Here is a 20518-nt window from a genome sequence, read left to right on the forward strand (position 1 = left end):
CCCACATTGTGGGTTCTGTCTTCACACTGCTGGTGGTTTCTTTTGCGGTGCAGAAGCTTTTTAGTAAGAAGAGATACTACTTGTTGATTGTTTGCGCTAGTTCATGGGCTACTGAGGTTTTGTTCATAAAATCTTTTTCTACACCAATGTCTTCAAGAGTTCTACCTAACCTCTGTTTCAGCCGGTTTAGCGTTTCTATTTTAATAATTAGATCTTTAATCCATTTTGATTTTAGTTTAGTGCATGGTGAGAGATATACGTCTAGTTTTAGTCTTTGGCAAGTTGAAACCCAATTTCTCCAGCACCACTTACTAAAGAGGCTATCTTTCCTCCAGTGAGGGTGTTTGGCTCCTTTGTCAAAGATGAGGTGGCTGAGTGTGTCTGGAGTTGTTTCTGCATCTTCTAATCTGTTCCACTGGTCCTCAGGTCTGTTTTTTTGCCAGTACCATGCTGTTTTTATTACAGTAGCTTTGTAGTAGTTTCAAGTTGGGGGTTGTGATACCCCCTGCCATGTCTCTGTTGCCTAGAATTGCTTTTGCTATTCTGGGTCTCTTCTTGCTCCAAATGAATTTTTGGATTTTTTTCTCGAGGTCTATGAAGTATGCTGCTGGGATTTCAATTGGGATTGCATTGAATCTATATAGCAGTTTTTGAAGTGTGGCCATTTTCACTATGTTGATCCTTCCTACCCAGGAGCAAAGGATGTCTTTCCATTTTCTGATATCGAGCCTGACCATTTTCAACCTGGGGCTCTGAATTATTATTGTGTGCGGAGTAACTCTTTCTTAGTGATCCTCCCAGCAGAAAATCAGCATCATCTTCTCTGTGAAACTTGGACACAGTACTGTTGAGCTCTATTTGAAATAACATTCATTTCTCTGTCTGCTTCCTTTTCTTTTCTATGCTTGGGTTTTTTTTCTTTTTTTCAGTACTGGAAATCGAACTCAGAACCTTGCACTTGCCAGGCATGGGCGGTGCCACTGAGCTACATTCCTGGACCGCTTGGGTTTTTATATGACATATAGTAAATAGCATCTGAGAGGGAAATTTCAGTTCTGGAAACCCTGGGATCTCTGTCAAGGCTGTATATTGTGCATGCTGTAACTCTGGAGGATCTTTGGACTTACTGTCGAATTAATTAATATGTCACTTAGGAGCCATAATTTTCATTCCATTGTTCTTCTACATTTGGTAATATTAAAATGGAAAGGATCACAGATGTGAACTAGAGAGAAAATAATTTAAAAACCCTTTCGTATATTTTAGAAATTTTACAATATGAGAATCTGCCTGTACTTACCAAATTATATAACTGTTCTGACCAGTTTCTATGTTTAGATTTTTCTAATATAGCTTTCCCAAGAGGCATAGATTTGAGAGATTTACCCATTATTGATGTCCTTGTTTTGTATTTTTGATACTGCTTTCCCATATATTAAGTGTTCTGATGCCTATATTTTTGGCTAACTGTTGTAGTTTTTTTATAACTTTTAAAGGTATTTTGGCAATGTATGTATGTGTGTGTGAAAATCATTCTTGCTGTGGTATATAGATTTAAAGGTTGGGATATATAACTATTTGCTTTAGAGAAATTCAAGCATATGTCTGGTAGCACTGTATTTTCAGTCTATAATTATAAGTGTGGTTATTAGAGGAAAGCATTTCTACTGTAGCCTGCAATGCTTGCACTATGATTTTTGATAGGAAGTTGTATGTGAACATCTTGGAATCTCTAGCTCTTATGTGAGAGAAAGAGACAGATCGTATGACACTAGCTTATTTTTGTTTTAGGCTGGCTGGCTTTGCAAGCTGCTATTGTTACTGTATGTTAGGGCTGCTAATAAGGGATATCAAAAAAACTTGAGTAACCATGCAGGGAACTTGATATTCCTAGTAGATCCTATCTCTGAGGAGAGAGGTAGCACAAATCAGCAAACGGAGAATTGGATAGTTGCTTGTAGAGAGGTGACTTCTGCCACCAGACCTTAAACAGTTTAATATGAAAACAAACATAAGATTTCCTTTGATGGTCTTAATGTTTTCACTTAATTAATTTACAGTCCATCCAACTTATGTGAGTAGGTGACATTGATTAGCTTTTATACATTTAGGAAGGAGAAGTTGTTTGTATGTCAAGACTTACAGTAACTATGCTACTTGGGGGTGGATAGCGTGGGTGGCTTCAGAAGTATCTGGGATATTCATGATCATTATTCAATAGCTAAAACTACTTTAAAAACTAAATTAGATATGAAATTTTATTAATATTTGCTAAAATAAATTGATGACAGTAAATGATGATCAAGTGCAAATCATGACACAGATAAAGTTATATTTGGAATTAATTTTCAGGTTTCTTGAGTTTGCATTGTAAGGGTCAAGAAAGGGATAAAATTAGACCTGTGTGTGTAAGAGACAAGTAATTGAGACTCTTAGCATATGTTTGTTACTTTTCTCTCATTGCTGAGAAAATACCTGACACCCAAAGTTAAAGGGAAAAGGGTTTATTTAGCTCACAGTTTGTAGAGATTTCAGTCCATAATTGGCTGGCTCTAAGGCAGAGTAGTACATGGCACAAGGAGAAACAGTTCATGGCACCCAGATGGTATCAAAAGCAACAAGGGACTTTAACAACACCTTTCTGCCCCTTTTATTGTATCCAGACTACTGGGATTAGGGTGGTGCAATACCAATCATTGTACTGGTCTAGTAATCACATGCCCTTAATCCCAGCATACTCTGTATCCTAGCATATATACTCTAGATTCAGCCGCCTCTGAAAAAGCCACCTATGACCACATCAGGCTTTGGGGGCATCTAGACCCAAACCATAACATAGCACTTCCCAGTGTACCCTCAGAGTTATATTCAAAGCCACACAAGTGTATTCATTAGCTAACAGACTCAGTCTCTGTTTGCATTAAGGTATGATTCCAGTTTGGTGTGATGGCTCAGGCCTGTAATCCCAGCGCTCTGGGAGGCTAAGGCAGGAGGATTGGAAGTTCAATTCCAGCCTGGGCAACTTAATGACTTAACATGACCTGTTGTCAAAATAAAATATAAAAAAGGGCTGGGGTTGTATTTTAGTTCAAAGACTCTGTGTTCAATCCCCAGCCTCCACCCCCAAGAGAAAACCAGTATGATTCCATCACTTACTCATTGTAATAAAGATCTATTGCTAATCAGCATATTTGACATTTAAGTCATATTTCTAATAATACAGGGTTTTAAAAAAGTAAAAACAAAACAAAACCCTACTTTCTCTTTAAACATGAGGTATCCTAATATACTTTAGTTAAAGAATGAATAGGTAATTGTATAAGTATGGAAACTAAGTGTTTTCTTTTCCCGAATCTATAATTCTTTCACTCTGTTTGCTTCAAAAATGGCCCAGTAGTCCTTTTGGCATATAACTAGTCCTGAAATTTTGCATTCTATTTTTGAGTGAAAAAGGAGAACTTTAAATCTTAAATTGTTGGTCTTTGGAGGGGAAGAGAAAAAGGGACAAGATTAAGTACTTATGAGGAACTAACCTAAGTAATTATCTGAGTGCTGCTTTTCACATTAAGTCGTACTTGTTGTCTGATTCTGTTTTTTCAGTTTCTATAGCAAGGCGTGTACAAGATCCATTAGCTGAGCTAGTGAAAATTGAGCCGAAGCACATTGGAGTTGGAATGTATCAGGTAAAGCAATGTGGATCATTTAATTTATGAAATCCATCAATACGAAGAACTGTATTGAAACCTGGTGTAATAATTAAGTGTTAGTGGGAGTACACTTCTGTTTTCAAAGTTTGGACTGTTTGTGGCAAGGTAAGTGAAAGTTTTGTCACAGAAAGACAGTATTCTTATCTTTTCCCCTTTTTTCCTGTGTTAATCATTTTGAGCCACCACTAGTTGGATTTCAAGACTATTAAAACATTAAATGAAACTAGGAACTCAATTTGGAGAGCCTCTTCTTTTAATAGTATTGTAAAAATGGAGACAATATAAAATAGAGAGCCATGTTGACTTTTTATGTAAAACAATGTGAACTGTTGATCTTTATTAACCTTTCAAGAAGCAGCCTTTGGCGCCTGCTGTGTTTTATTTTTTCCCATTTTCCATTTCTCTTTGATTATTGTAATTAGTTTATTTTTATTACCCGGAATAGTCTAGAACTTTCCAATTATTGTTACTGTGTAGTACTTGTAGTAGTAGCACTTGCTTTAGTTGTACTGTACTTGCAACTTTTTGAGCTTATATGTGTTCTTTGAGCAATTAAGGACAGCACTAAATCTAGGCAAAGAGGATCCATGGCGATAGCAGAAGGTTATGTGGTGCTTCTGTTGTCTCCAGAAAGTTTGGGTCAAATTACTTTCCTCTTTGATGAAAATCTTTCTTACATCTGAAGTAGAATATTAGTCTCTGTATAATTTTCATAGGATTTGAGTAATAGGTACTATATTACACTTTCTCTGAAGAAGTATTAAGTGATAGAACCTGTGATTACTAGAAATGGAAAAGACCTTAGAGCTTTTATAACCCTAACTCCTCATTCTCATTACACACACACACACACACACACACACACACACACACACACACACACACACACACACACACAGCTATGTCCTAGAGTAGTTAAGAATTTTTACCCAGGATCACATAGTGGCAAAGTTTGGATTAACCTGTCATATATTTAGACTCAACTGTGAGTACTCCCATTTTATAGTAAGTTGGACTAAGAGGCTTTCAGGCTTTTAACTAGACTTCTTCATTTGGGAAGAATCTAGATACTGGCAGATAGAAATGCTTAGTGTGAGAAGAGTAAGATTCATGTAACTTAGTAAGAAGAGTGTAACTATAGCACTTGTGTGATATAGGTGATGGTCATGAGTTATGAATTTAATATGAGATTATGGAACATTTTAGCAAGATAATGGAATAAAGAAAAGAAAGATGTTAAATTTATAGAACCTAGAAAGGCTAATAAGCCATTTCCATCAAAGAAGTCTTTAAGTAAATAGCAATGACCCTAATCTCCAAGTTCGAATTTAGAGATGTTTAATATAAATGTTTGCAGTTTATTCCAACAGCAAGGAGAAATCATAGAAGAGTTTTAAGCAGTGTAGTCAGTCACATGACCTGATCTCTGTTTTTAAACACTGACTTTGGCCACTCTGGGTAGAATGAATTTGAGGGGAAAAGGAGAAGCAGTAGGGTAAGTTAGCCTGTTAAACTAGCACAGGGCCTCAGGACCGGGGATTTAGCTCAGTGGCACTGCACCTGCCTCGAAAGCGCAAGGTCCTGAGTTCTATCCCCGGAACCACAAAAAAAAAGCTAGCTCAGGTCAGAAATGATGATATTTAGGCAAAGTTAATGCCAGTAAAGATAGAAGGAAGTTTGTTTTGTAGGGACTACTTAGTGTGAGGGAAAATAAATTGTCAACAATTTAATCCAAAGTTTCTGATAGAAGCCTGAGTAGAACAAATTTTGTAGGTAAGATTAGTAATTCAGTTTTGGACATGTTGGCTTGAGAGCCCTGTAAGAAACTCAAGAAAATTTGTCAAATAGGAGTTGGATCACTTAAGTCTGAGATTAAGAGAAATAGTAATATGAAATTGGAGTACACACTATTTAGCAAGTAGTAAAACTAAGAAAGGAAATCATGAGAGTTCCTGAAAGATAGTAACCACGCAGAGTCACACTCACACACACACAAAAAACCCTAATGGGGCTACAGCTTAAAACATACAGGTCATTTGCTAACACATAAATCCAAATGATGAATTGGAGAAATTGTTTGTCACAGGTTTGTATGTATATTATGATAACTACATATTTTACTATTAAGATTTTTTCTTATTGAATTATACATAGTTATATATTGGTTTATGTAAACCACTTATATAAAATATATAGAGCCTCTACATACCATTAATCATGAAAGAAGTAAAATTTCCCTCTTTATCAAAGAAACCCAAATTGAACAAGGTGATATTATTTCAACCTAACAGTTAAGTAAAATTTTAATAAAAGATAAAAATCTCTGCAATGAAAAAAGCATTCACATACACTGATGGTAGTATAAATATTTCTAGCAAATAGAATACCTGTGAAGGTATAATTTTAAAAAATATATCCCTTTTACCTGGAAATTCTCCCTCTAGTTCTAAGACAGTGATAAGAATGGCTGGTATTTGTTGTATATACAAATAGCAAAATACTGGGTGCAACTCTTATAGGATAATAGTCTAAAAAATTATGGTATGTCTATCTCTTGAAATATACAACCATTAAAAATTCAGGGTTTCAAGAAAAATTTAAGAACATGAAAAATTGCTCTTGACATAACATATTTAAAATTTACCAAAGTTGTTATGGAATAAAGCTAATATGTGGTTTAAGAACATAGATATAGCTGGGGATTTAGCTCAGTGGTTTCGCCTCCTGCGCAAGCACAAGGACCTGAGTTCGATCCCCGGCACCAAAAAAAAAAAAAAAAAAAGATACGCATTTACATTGAAGAAAAAAAAAATACTCAGGCAACAGATTATTTAATTGACGCCTGGATACAATGGATTTCCAATATAACCATAGTGAGACTGACTTTCTTTTTAGTTGGGATCTCGATGTACTTTTAAGTATAAATTTAATAGTTATATTCATTTTCATTTGAATAATGGACAAACATTGCTAATTTAAAAGATGGAAGCTGTTCAGAAAAAGAATGTTAATAGATGAAATAATAGAAAATATAATATTATTTCATTAGAAACTGAAATTCTTTTGGTTTAATAAATGGCTGAAATGCCAAAGGCAGCACTTTAGTCTTTGTCTTAGAAAATGAGAGCTGATTTTAAAAACACATGCCTGTCATTATTTCTGGAGAGAGAAGCAGCCAGTGTGGTCGAATGACAGCATCTCCCTAACTGACCCCTAAAGACTTTGCTGGAAAGTGGCTTGGTGTTCCTCCCAAGAAAACAGTCCCGGGTGAGAGAGCAGGATGATGCAGGGTTGGCTGGGTTGAGTTCTATGGGACATGGGGAATGGTGGTTTAGCTTGGCCTTGTCATACCCTGAAAGTACAACTTGAATCAGTTGGATTTATTTGCTATTTATTTCATCCTTGAACTGTGTTCTAGATACTTTCATGCTCATTAACACCTCTATTTGGTAATAAACATATGCAGTCAAGTAGGAAAGGTTCGGAACAGCCCTCTTTCCTCCTTTGGTGCCTGTCTGTTAGATCATTTGGTGATGTTAGAAAATGAAACAGTTATCCAAAATAAGTTTTTGGCACCCTTAGTGGATTCTGTATCCAGGCCATCTTTATTCGTCATTGTGGATAATGAAGAGTCACTGTAAAAGGAAAATCATCTTTCCATCTGAAATTTTTCATGGTGGAACCACAAGGTAGGAATTTGCTATTTCACTTCACTGTCCCCGCTCTGCGATCATCTGATTAAAAACAAAAACAAAATAACACTTCAGTGGCAATATTACTTTGTCAAAAACTGTTTTATAATTAACACATGAATTATTAAATGTAGTTTTAGTTCATGTCTGTAAAAGGTAAGTTTCCTCATTTTTTCTGTATTTGTTCAAATCTTTTAAAATATTTAAATCCCCAAATTACTTGTCATAATAGAGTGGAATGCAGAAAAGTCTGCTCCATAGACAGTCATTTAGGTGACTTTTTTTTAGACTTTTGGCCCTCACATAGACTCAGTATTTTGCAATAGAGAAAACACAAATGTGAAACCGAGAAAACTGTTCTAAAACTGAGTCATTATTCACATAGGTGGATTCTCTGCCAGAGTGGTTTTGTGGTCTTGACCCTAAAACACAAAATATGAATTATACACATGACATTAAAAATATGACGATAAAGGAAAACATTAATGAATTCTACTGTATTAAAATCTTAAAATGTCTCCGAATCAGAAAAGAATATATAGACAGTGTACGAGAGACGGTATTTGCAACATACAACCTTTAAGTATCCAGAATATGTAATGATCTGCTGCAACTCAAGAGAAAAGAAAGAACATTGAATAGAAAGATAGGCAAAGGCAATTCATAGAAAAGGAAACATAAAAGACCAATAAAGGTATGAAAAATGTCACTTTTACTAGTGGCAGAGGAAATGCAAACTAAACCTGCAGAGAGGAACCCTTCAGATTGTCAAAAAAGTATGGGAATTCAAATGTTAGCCAGCAAGCAAATATTAGTAATCCTATACATTATTTTTAGGAGTATAAATTGGTATAAGCCATTTAGAGAGTATTGGAAATTAGTAATTAGTGGGAGATGGAGATGCTTTTCAACTCAGCAGGTCTGTTGGTAGAAATACATAACCTAGAAAAGTTTTCTTACATGGGCACATGTGAGACATGTATGAAGAGTTCATTAGGGCATTATTTATAGTAGTGAACATTTGGAAACATATGCTCATCATCTGGAAAATGGAAAAATAAATCGGTATCCTCAGAATATGTAATATTATATACCAGTGAAAATGACCCCATTAGAGCTACATATGTTAATGTAGGATATAATATTAAGTGAGCAAGCAAAATTATGCAATTGATATAAAATTTTAAAATGTAAAAAATCAATGAAAAACTATTATTGATGAATACATATATACTAAGAATATAAAAATAAGCATGGGATTTAAGAATGTGACTACTTTGGGTAGGGCATAGAATGAAAAAGAATGGGATCTGGGAGAGGTACATTAAAAGTTTCAATTTTTTTTATATAATCATTTATTTCTTAAGCAGGATGGTGGGTACCTTATATCTTTTATACTGTTTTATACTCTAACTTTTTGATGTTTTATAATTTTAAGAAAGAAGAAAGTTTGGTCAAATTATAAAGGTTCTTTAACTTAAGAACTTTGATTTTCAGTTGGTTTTAATTTCTTTCATATACATTTGTGTGTGAGCTTACAAAGTGTATTTATATAATCAGGAAAATTAGTTCATTTTCTTTTTTCAGTTAAAGTTAAAAATACATTTAGTACTATAGGCTATGTTTGTCTTCATAATGTTCATATAGATTTTCTTGAAGACCCTGATCTTTTACTAAATTAAATATACTTTAATGCCAAGTTTTGATACTGTCTTTTGAAACTTGTCATCCTAGAAATCTAAGTTTTTCTTTTGTGAATTTTATGACTGTATTAGTCCTTTTGTTGCCGGGATAAAATGCTCAACACTCATAATTTAAAAGAGAGATTTAATTTGGCTCATATTTTAAGGGGATTCAGTCAGTGATCAGCTGCTTCAAGGCAGAGATGACATGGTGGAAGGACATGGTGGAGGAAAGCTGTTCACCACGTGGTAGCCAGAAAGCAGAGGGTGAAAAGAGGAACCAGAGATAAGAATATACCCTTCCAGGTCATGCCCCCAGTGACTCAACCCTCCAGTTAGGCCCTACTTTCCAACAGCACATTCAGCTATGGATTCATGGAATGGGTTAATCCACTGGTGAATATAGTGCTCTGTGATCCAGTTACCTTCGCAAACCCCCGCTTTTGAACACATGAGACCGTTGGGGGAATATTTTATGTAAACCATAACAACAACTAAATATCATCTGTTTTGTTCCCATTGGTAATTTTAGAGAGAAATGGCTCAGGACAACCTGTTAAATTCCTAGAGCTTATTTATAGGGCAGAGTTGGTCAGAGCAGATGTTTAAGAAATCGTAATCATGTGTTATAGCAATGATACTGTCCTTTAGCATACACCCTATATTCTATTTTCTTTTCATCACTAATCTTCCTAACTCCTAAATTATCTAACTTAGAAATCTTAAGATTAAGCAAGGGCGCTTTTAAAAATAACTTAGACTTCATCTCCAGAGGGATTAGTTTAATTGGTCTGGAAGGGTGGACTTTTCATACCAACAAACTTTAAAGTTCTGCAAGTGATCCTAATATATAGCCAAGTTTCTCAGAATATGGTCCTCAGATCAGAAGCATCAATATCATCTAAGAATTTGTTAGAAATACAATTATTTGCATCCTTTCCTATAGGATGAGAAATTTGGGAGTAGGACCCTATAATCTATTTGTTGGCTTAGTTTGAGAACAACTGGCTTCTAATGTTTCTCAAGCTTGAATGCACATATAAGCCCCTTGGAGATCTTACAGAAGTGCAGATACTGAGTTGGTTGACCTGAGTGGGTGATGAGAGTCTGTTTCTCCATGGCTCCAGGTTACAGCAATGCTGCTGATCTGTGAATAGCAGAGACCCCACTCAGAGCCTATTGGGCCCTCCCAGGCCTACTGAATTAGAACCCGATTTTAAATAGATTTCTAGGTATCTTGAATGTACATCACAGTTTTATGTAATGTGGAAGAAAATTGGGACATACTAATGACAAAGGGTGAGAGCTTGAAGAAGGAGAAATCAATATTGTAAAATACTACAAAGAAAAACTATTGGCTAAGAACTGAGAAATGTATCATTTGAAATAGGGGGAGGAAACATGAGCTAAGACAAATAACCAACAAGCATGAAAAAGGGGGTAGGGGCACCTGAGGAGGAGGAGGTGGGGGGGGCAGAGAGAAAGGGGATTTAAAAAATAAAACAAGCTGTAATATGTACGTGTAACTATTCCCCAAGATAATTGTAAACTGCATGCATTGCAAACATGTACCAATAGAATAAAAATAAGGGGAAGAAAAATGGGGAAAGGTTGATTGGTGGGAGCTAAGTTACAGTTAGGAGTAAGATTTATTGCTCAGTAGGATGACTGGATAAGAATTATGTACTGTATATTTCAAGAAATTGGAAGAAAGGATTTTGAATGTTTTATCATAAAAAATTGATAAATATTTGAGGAGATAGGTATGTTTAACTTGATTTAAACATTCTACTATGTATACATATATTGAAACATTACATGGCAGCCCATAATTATGTACATTTTTGTTTTCACGTACTGACAAATAAGTACATTTTAAAAATACAAAGTTAGTTTAAAAAGTAAGTCAGTGGTGACCATAATAAGAATAATATCACTGGAGTGGTGTGGGGGAGAAATCAGACAAAAATAAATTCAAGACTGAATGAAAAGTGACCATTCAAGAGACAAAAGCAAACAAAGCTTTCAAGGAAGTCAGGATTTGGTTACCTTTAAATGTCAGTGAGGGAAAGGAGGAGTTGAAGGTGCTGGCCTGAGAGGTAGCTGGATGCTTGTAGAGATGGGCATGCACAGGAGGCCTAGAGAAATAGCCTAAGGGGTGTGTGTGGGCGGGTGGGTGGACAAGTATAGTTCAGAAGAGAGATCTCTGTAGTGTGGCATTGTGTGGTGGTGAAGAGGTACAAGATAACAGGATGTGAGGGTTTGTTTCCTATCTGTTTTTACTTTTTCTGTGAGGTGGAAACTTCGTGTTACACTGCCAAAAGGAGAAGAGCTGGGGTTTAAATTTCTAAAACTGCAATGCTCATTTGTTTGCCATCTTATCTGATACAATGTAAACCCTTATAAGAGGACAGGGTGTTGCCACCTCTGTATACAGGTCTCCTAGGACCTGCTGAATGAGTGAATGGTAGATTATCAGTATAGTTAATGTTTACTGTATTTCTGTGTTACCAACATATACATTTTTTGTGGTTTTTTCATATAAAATTTTTGTTGGGTAAATCTGGACTATTAGCTACTAATATCTTTTTTTTTTAATGAAACTTCTCTAAGGAAATCCTCATTTTCCTTCAGTTGTACATTTTGATCTTTAAGTCTTTGATTTTTAAGGTAAGAATTTGTTCATTTCTTTGGCTGGACAGGGACCATAGTCTACTGCACTCTGGATCATTTTCCATTTTCCATCAGAATTTTGACTTCCACAGTGTGTGTGTGTGTGTGTGTGTGTGCGTGTGTGTGTGTGTGTATCCACATATATGTGTAATCTAAAACATGACATTTTCTTTTTAGTATATGTGCTGCCGAAGCGAGCACGACATTTTCTTTTTCACGCAAAGTATTGGTACTTGGTTGGGCAGTTCCAAGAAATGCTTAAAGATGATGCTAAAATCAGTTTAGTATTTCATGAAAAGCTTTTTTTCTCTTAATTTCATTATGTTATATTGGTGTATACTTTTTTAGAGCCTTTAATTTACCTGAAAAATATTGTGTCTTGTTTATACATTCTCTAATCTGTGACACTCATCCGGTCTACAATTTTGTACCTTAGTATTTTTTCGCTGAATGGATTTAAAATCTTGGATTCAGTTTCATTTACCTGGCCTTGTGAAAAAAACTTTATTACATTTTTAAGATGTGATTTTTCTCAAAGCTGAGGTAGTGCTGAGAATAAGCAATGCCACATTTTTACCATTCCTTGTGATACACTGCTTTACATAGTCCAGTTATGGAGGTGACACTGGCAACTCCTTACTAATTAGTGCTTTAAGAAACCTATTGCAATATTTCTTTACTAAATTTGCCATTTAACCTGTGTTTTAAGAATATGAAATGTCTTTTCAGAAGATGTGTTAGAACATTGTTTTCCTATAATGCACTTTTAAAATTGGGAAGGAGTTGAAAAGTAGACATGAATTCTTTCTCTAGTGAGTTGGCAAGTAAACAACTCACTGGGATAAGGGAGCGCTGTCTTGCACATCGTATCTCTTTTTGTTCTCTTTCGTCTTAGGTCTTTCTGTGGGAGCATCTGTGCTGAAAAGTAGTTGGGAATTGAAGAACAGAGAGCATTCAGATAGCCATGTGGTTGAAATGAGAGTGACTGAGGAAAGATCGCTATTGATGAAGGAACTAAACTTCTTTAATGTAGCATACACCTCTTCATTCCTTTTTCCTCTCTATAATGCATATTCTGTTCCCTTTGGAAATAATTCTTACCAGGGTGGATCAGAGGGAGCACTAACAGAGGAATGCACTTTGATTGTGACATAATCAGCAAATCAGTGTTTCTAAGGATCAGTAGCTAATAAAATATACTGTGTCGTTATCAAAGAAAAATCTTTGTTGCAATGAGATTGATTGGAATAGCATCTTTCCTTTATTTATTTATTTTTTGTACTGGGAATCGAACTTGGGACCTTGCGCTTGTGAGGCAGGCGGCGGCACCACTGAGCTAAATTCCCGGCAACATCTTTCCTTTAAAGTGAAATTGTCTACTAAAATGTAAGTTTATGGATGTTCTTAATATGTTTATTTTTCTTTGATTCAGAGCTCTAAGGAAGTTTTCAGTGTAATTCTTAGGTCTGATACTGGTTGTGTGTAGGTAGATAATCCATAGACTAGAAATAGTATTATAAAATTACTCTAAAAATGTTTAACTTGGGTATTGACATTGTCTTTTATATTGTTTTGTGGAATATTTGGATATAACTTTTCTATGGAAAATTGACATACTATAAGAGAATTTTGAATGGAATTTTTAACTTTACTCGTCAAAAAATCGTGTAATATAATATTTACATTAGAAAAAATTGAAAACCTATGTACTATAAGATTGTGCTAGGTAAATATAGCAATTGATAAAAGAAATAAAATATATATTAGAGCCACCTCTGAGCATTTAAAAACTGTATCCTGAAGATCTGTTATCTGATATTGTTCAGGAATGCTGATATACTCATTCTTTTGTGTATATATGTGTACAAGGGGGTTAACCATGGCCTTTCAGAATAGCACAGATAAATTTAATTACGAGTAAGATTGAATTACATTTTGCATTCAAAGGGGAGGCCTCATCACTGTCATAGTGACAGCATTTATAGAAGGCATAGTCTTGCAGTGAGGACTGGGAATGTAGAGTTTAGGTGAACAATGAACCTTGCCTGTGCAAAGTGATTATAATGTGATGCAGAGACAAGAAAACTGGCCTCATTGAATTACGGCGTGAGTTCACTCATGGCACATTACTCCCCCAAAATCCATCTTACCCTGTGGACAGTTGTATTACAAGGTCATTCATTCTGGTGATCATAGAAAGGAATTTTAGGGGTGAAAATCAAGGTTCAGAACAAATTAAAATTATGAGTGTTGTTTCCCCCACTTGATTCTTCTCAGTAATTAAACATCATTACCAGGTAAGGAAAGTTCATTTGCCTGATTTGTATAGAATGAAAATTGCTTCTCAGTTCACATAAAGAAATACGTGTGTTGCTTGTCATTTTGAACAAGTAATTTTAGAAAATACTTTTGTTTTAGGGTGAGACTAGGCAGTTGGCTACCTTCTTAGGGTACTGTTAACTGTAGTAATATATTTTCTTTAATAAACCAGATTAAATACACAAGCTATTTGTTAGCAATATTATTAAAAATTGTATGTTCTTTTCAGATGTATAATTGAAAGGGAGAATTTGCTCCTGGCTTTTTCAAGGCTGTTGTTTTATTATTTATTTTGAATAAACGGGGCCAGAAGGTATGAGTACAGTTAGGTTTTGTTGGAGGGGGGCTTGTGAAGACTTTTGAGGCATGATGTGCAAGTGAGTGTTTTCAAATCTCGGAGGTGTGATTATGTCATAACTGCCCTAACCTCTGGACTTGCTTTATTACTTTTATTAAAACAAATCTGTATAGGGGTGCTGTGTATATTTTGGTGATGAAGGAAATGAGGTGGTTAATTTATTATGTGAACAGCACTTTCAACTAACCGCAGTGTGATTCACTGAGAGGGCAATGGAAAGGCCTAGCTCTGTAGACATGACTGCTTTTTGATTTGTGGACCTTAACTTTCAACACCAGAGTATGAAGTTTATCTATAAAATGACTCCTTTTTTCCCCCTATAATGTTTTTGTCCAATTTTAAACTCAGGATTTTTCCTCCATTTTTGGTGCACATTTACTGAATATGAATGATATAAACAGTCCTTGGCAGTTAGCTAAGGGGGACAAGAGAGTGAAAACTCATATGTTTGCAGCATTAGGGAAGTAGGTAGAATCTTTCTGGTTTCCAGGTCCCCACAGGAACCTCAGGGAGGACTCCACAGAATAAATCAGTGTTCTCAGCCCTCAATGAGTGAGGAGAACTGGCAAGAGTCAGAGAGGAGTTAGGGAAAAATGAGTCTTGGCCTCCCCTTTTGTATTCTGCATTTGTAAAAAGACACTGTGGTAGAAAAGAGAATCCATTTTCTTGCAAGAGTCTTTGGAATATGTTTACTCACCAGTGGGGCTCTATTGTGGGAGGAGTGAGGATGTCACATCCCATAGAGGTACGTGTGCTCTAGAGTAACGTTAAAAGAGGATTTGCACGTCTAATAGGCTCCCAGTGTATATAAAGCACTTGTTGTATACTCATAAACAGCCATTGAACAACTAAGTAAAAGGCTGTTTTCCTTGGAGTTAAGCCATATCCAGCATCATCTGGTGATGTGAACCTACCTAGAAGGAAAGTGAAAATAGGTCATCTTCCCAGCATTGATTTTGAAAGACTCCTTGAATTTTCAGATGTGCCCAGTACCAACCATTTGTAGGCAGAAAGACTTGGACATCAGGGCATTTAATTGGCAAGCATTAATTAAGACATTTTATAGCTGGAACATTACAAGATTCCATTAAAGTAAGGATAAAAATCAGTTTTATATTTTAACTCTGCTTCTCTGGGGTGGCATACTACATTTTTATTTAGAATCCTAAATTTACTCTAAAAACTATGATATTCCAGGCCGGGGATTTAGCTCAGTGGTGCCACCGCCTGGCTCGAAAGCACAAGGTCCCGAGTTTGATCCCCAATACAAAACAAAACAAAACAAAAAAACTATGATATTCCATCATACACTTCCCTGGGAAAATTGATATAAGGGAAACACCATTTGTGTAGGATAAAGAGAGTGTAGAGGAGGGTAGCCCAGGCCTATGATTTCTGTAAATATGGTGGCCTGGGAGGGACCACTGGCACCCTAACAACCTGGTAAGGCTGTCGCTTAGTCATAACCAAGCAGTCCTGGTGACAGTGTGTCTAATTTAAGACCACTTCAGTCATGTGATTAATTAATGATCATTCATAATTCCAGAGTATAGTAGAAATATAATTTTAAAAAGAAATAGGATTCATTTCCATGCTATTAGTTTGGCCTCAAACTGCCAAGTCTTCTCACTAGTAGAAGAAAACTTTTGTTCTCCTTAAATTCTTTTATTGGTACATTTTAGGTATACAATACGTTTACATTCATCATTGGGTGCTTGTACCTATACATGATGAATCTTGGTTCTTATTTTTTTCCCAACTACCGGTGTGCCCTTCACTTCCTCCACCCTTCCCTGTTTACATAGATTTTGTTTCCATTTTTTTTTCTTTTCTCATAATTTTTTCTTTCCCTTCTTCCCTTTCCCCTTCCCCTCCCACCACCCCTACCCCTTTGGACCTTTTCTTCCTATTTCAAATTATCAATTATTCATTTTAATCAATTTAATCCTTATTTACACTCTCAGTTTCTCACACTAGAGAAACTGTTCGGTATTTACACATGTGTGTCCTATTTATTTCACTTAAGAATATGGCCTCAATATGCATCCATTTAGCTATAAATGTCTCTAGTTTCTCATTCTTTATGGCTGAGTAGTACTCCATTTTATAAAAACCCCCACATCTTCTTTATCCAGTTTCCAGTTGATGGGCACTTGGCTGTTTCCAAGCTTTAGCTATTAGAAACTGTGCCGCTATAATGCACATACATCGCTGTGGTATGATTCTTTTAATTTTTTGGGGAAGATCCCCAGCGGGGGAATAGTGGGGTCAAATGGGACTTCCAGTCCTAGTTCTTTGAGGTATCTCCATACTGATTTCCACAGTGGTTGCACATTCCTGGTGATTTTTACTACTATACTTTTTAAAGGATTGAGATTTAAAAATTATTCTTAGGAGTTGATTTTTTAAAGTTTGTTACTCTTCATTCTCTCCTTCTAAATTCCCATGAGAAACCAATACATAGCAGAGCAGTTAGTTTATTGCATAGATAATGGGGAAAGCATAGTTCAAATCTTGCCCTGTGTTCTTCTCTGCCTTCCTCAGTGTTTCCTCTTGCGGTGTCTGCATGCTTACATGGCCCTTTGGTCTTCTCCCTTCCAACTTCCTATGAGCTGCTTTTTGAAGAGAGAGTTTGTTCAGTAGTGCCTCACTCAGGATCCCCTTTGTATGGTTTGAAATACAACCAGACTTCAAAAAAACCAAAATGATCCAACAGTCTTTTACAATCTGAAATCTACTCAGATACCTGTTGACAAATTTAGGCAACTTTTTGAGGTTTTTCAGAATACACATTCATGGGCATGGTAATAAAGTTTGCATTAACTGCATGGAGATCCAGTGATAGCTGCAGAATACAGAAGACATCCAAGCCCAACCTGCTAGATGGGAAAGGCATGATTTAAAAAAGAATCAGAAATTTGTAGTTAAGAGTGAGACAAAATATCTTCTTGTGGAGAAATGTTGTATTCATCATTAAGTTTGTAAAAGAAAATTTGGCTTCTAGATTAAAATTCTTGGTCATTTGTTCTACGTGGGGCTCTTAACTATGCCCATGCTGCAATTGAGTAGTCATGATTCAGGATGTGTCTGGTTAGAATTTTGCTGAAGTAGTGCTCCTACACAGGCAGAGAGACCACGTGAAGCTTAAAATGCACAAACATTCTCACTGGCACCATCCTCATTTCAGCCCATTCAGTGTAAAGAACAGAGGGCCCCAGGACAAGAAAAGAGCTTGGCCTTACTTTTGCCATGACACCTTGGGAAAATAATTTTACTTCTTCATGCCTTGTTGGAAAATTAGATAAGGATACTGATATGTTTTCTGAAGGAATGTTAAAAGGAGAAAGAAAAATAATAGACATGAAAGTGCCTGAAGGTACAGGTGTGAAAGTGGTTGTATTTTACACCATAAGACCGTCAAATAAACAAGTTTCATTTACTTTGGTGATTTTTTAAAATCTTTGATACTAAGGTACTCATTATTTTAATTCTTTATTCATATGCTAACTTATCACTCTTCATAGAATCATTTAATTTCAAGTTACAGGAGACCTTCAGGGTCATTCAGATCTCACCAGCAAGTGTAAGCATGTTCATTCTCTTCTGCTAAAAGAGAAGAGACAGAAGCAATTCTGGGGAAAGCTTCTAGAACAAAGGACCAGAGCAGCAGCATTGCTGTGGTCATAATCCAGGAATGAGGAAGCAGAGGCCCATTGCCTGAGCTTCCTCTTGTAAACAGTAATGATGGAACGTGTTGCACAGGGAAAGATAGGCATTTGAAGTTGAATTGGAAAGTACACTTTAAACTTCTGTTAGTTATTAACTACAGAATTTTGTGTAAGTCTATAGTGCTTTCTTTGTTATCCTCATGTATCTGATTCTTCTGTTGTGGTTCACCTCTAATGTTTAAATTGACTCAGTACTTTGTAGGTAGGAGTGGAAGAGAGCAGAGTAGTTAAAAACAAACACAACAGACACAAACTCCTTCGTTTGTTAGGATGCACGGTCTAGTTATGAGTTGGCAATAAAAAACAGCTGTTTGTTGACAGCCTGCCTCGCTGCTCCCATAATCAAGCTGTTTCTCATCATGTAATTACCATCTCTTTAGTATTTGAGGCTTTTGTAGATTTATAGTCGGTTATATAATGTTTGCCAAACGTCATAGTTTAGATAAAAAATTAGTGATTCCCCTGTAGTCATTCTACTGAAATATGAATGTGAGTTGTAATAGAAGAAAGATGCCTGAAGAAACTTCTGAAATTCATTTCAAACTGAGGGGAATGCAGAGGGTATTCCATGTGTGTTTCCCAAGGAGGGAGACTGGTGCAACCCTTCCCTGGGTTGTAGATCTGTTGCCGAGCTGGAAAGCATTCTGTTTTCTGTTTCCAGGCATGTAGTCAGGCAGCACCAATGTGGACATAAAGCCAAATAGGTTTTGTTCAGATTCAGAAGGACATGCTTGCCTGGTTGCTTGTTTTCTGTCTTAACAAAAATGAAAACATTGTCCTGATGGTGAAGCTAGAATGAAAGGAAATTAAGTTAAAGTTCTCTGAGAGTCCAAGGTGGTGTTGAGTCCCCGTTTCAGCTTACCTTGCTGAAAAAAAGCTGGATGTGCCTTCCACTCTAAAGACACTTATCTAGGCTTTTTAATAAACAGACCCCTTTTCAATCTGGACTTTGTGGAGGGAGGCCCATTTGAAATAAGGGGAACTCTGTGTTTTAGGAAAACAAGCCAGAAAGGTGAGGTTTCTAGTGCTTCATTTAGTTTTACTCTTTAGAATAGAGCCAAAATGTTTTCTAATCATGAGTAAGTCATGGTCTCTCCAGGCCTGGAAAGGTTTCTTTTCTTAATCTTTTCACAGTGCAAAGCTACTTTAAAAAAACTTATTTCAAACTATGGTGCCATGAATTTTTATTGTCAACATATTTGTATTTATCTTACTATTCTAAAGTAACATTATACTTTATCCTTCGGTTGACAAGTTTAAAATTATAAAGGACTTGAGAATTTTTTTAGTACTGTTCTCTCTTTCATCTCAAAAGTATTACATAAATTAACAATAGCTTTATTAATACACATTTTTAAAAGAGAGTTATATATGAATAGTAAGTCTTGTGATAGAGGCAATGAGAAGTACATTAGTTTAAAGCTTACAAAATGTCAAATTTTGAAATGTGTATTTTATGAATGTAGTTTTTATTTTCATTATTTGCATTATATTTATACTGAATCTTTCATCTGAAGTTCACATCTACTGTTTTCTGAAAGCATAAATCATGGATATATTTTACTTTAAAAATATTTGTCAAACTTCTTTTATCTCCTAGCCAAATAATTCCAACTGTTAATGGGAACTAGACCATCACTGATTTCACCAGATCCCTAGTGACAGTTAATACCAGAATATGGAATATTCTGATTTTGTGGGTTTTTTAAAACTACACCATAAGAATGACATCTTATAACTACTTTAAATTATTTAATTTTAGTTGATATCAGGGCAAATTTTATTTCTTTATCTTAAAATACTAGGTATTAAGTTGGAATCCAAATTAAAAGATTATGTCTGGCTTAACTGGAGCAGGTAGGAAGTGATGGGATGTGAAGGTGAATATTTTTGTGTGTGCAGCTGTGCATATATTCTTAGAGCACGATTAGTCAGCCAAAATCTGTTGTCGTAGTAGTGCTTAGGTGCATAATTCAGTCAAATGAATCACAGATGATCTATTTTAAAGGCGCTTTACTGTTTGAGCATCAGAGGAAGAAAATTTAGCTGTATTGTAATTTTAAGAACTTCATCTCCAAATTATTTAATAGCTTATTTAATTTTAGCTGCCCTAATTTTATATACAGAAAAATTAATCAGTTATAAATAAAAGGTGTACAAATCCTGACTAATGGCTTTTTTGGGAGAGGAGACATTATAGAAGACATTATATTATTACAGTTTTATATTTCATTTCTGTGTTAGACATTTTTATTTGGTAATGCTTTCTCAAAAAACTATGCTAAAAATTCATTACCATAGAACCATTAAAAATACTGGTTTATTATCCAGTGATTAATATCCATGACCTTTATTTTTG

General features: G+C 35.5%; 1 protein-coding gene across 3 annotated transcripts in view; it reads left to right on the plus strand.

Annotated features, from left to right (window-relative positions):
- Srbd1 (S1 RNA binding domain 1) overlaps positions 1-20518 on the plus strand; it is a 240327-nt gene that overhangs the window by 144025 nt on the left and 75784 nt on the right. For all 3 annotated transcript variants that reach the window (XM_087216429.1, XM_021253815.2, XM_087216430.1), the window contains one exon: positions 3601-3683. In XM_087216429.1, coding sequence (XP_087072555.1) covers positions 3601-3683 — 83 coding nt within the window. The remainder of the gene's footprint in view (positions 1-3600; positions 3684-20518) is intronic.

The sequence above is a fragment of the Heterocephalus glaber genome, unplaced genomic scaffold, assembly GCF_053883595.1.
Source record: "Heterocephalus glaber isolate CG9 unplaced genomic scaffold, H.glaber_assembly_v1.0 deba00001457, whole genome shotgun sequence".
Lineage (NCBI taxonomy): Eukaryota > Metazoa > Chordata > Mammalia > Rodentia > Bathyergidae > Heterocephalus > Heterocephalus glaber.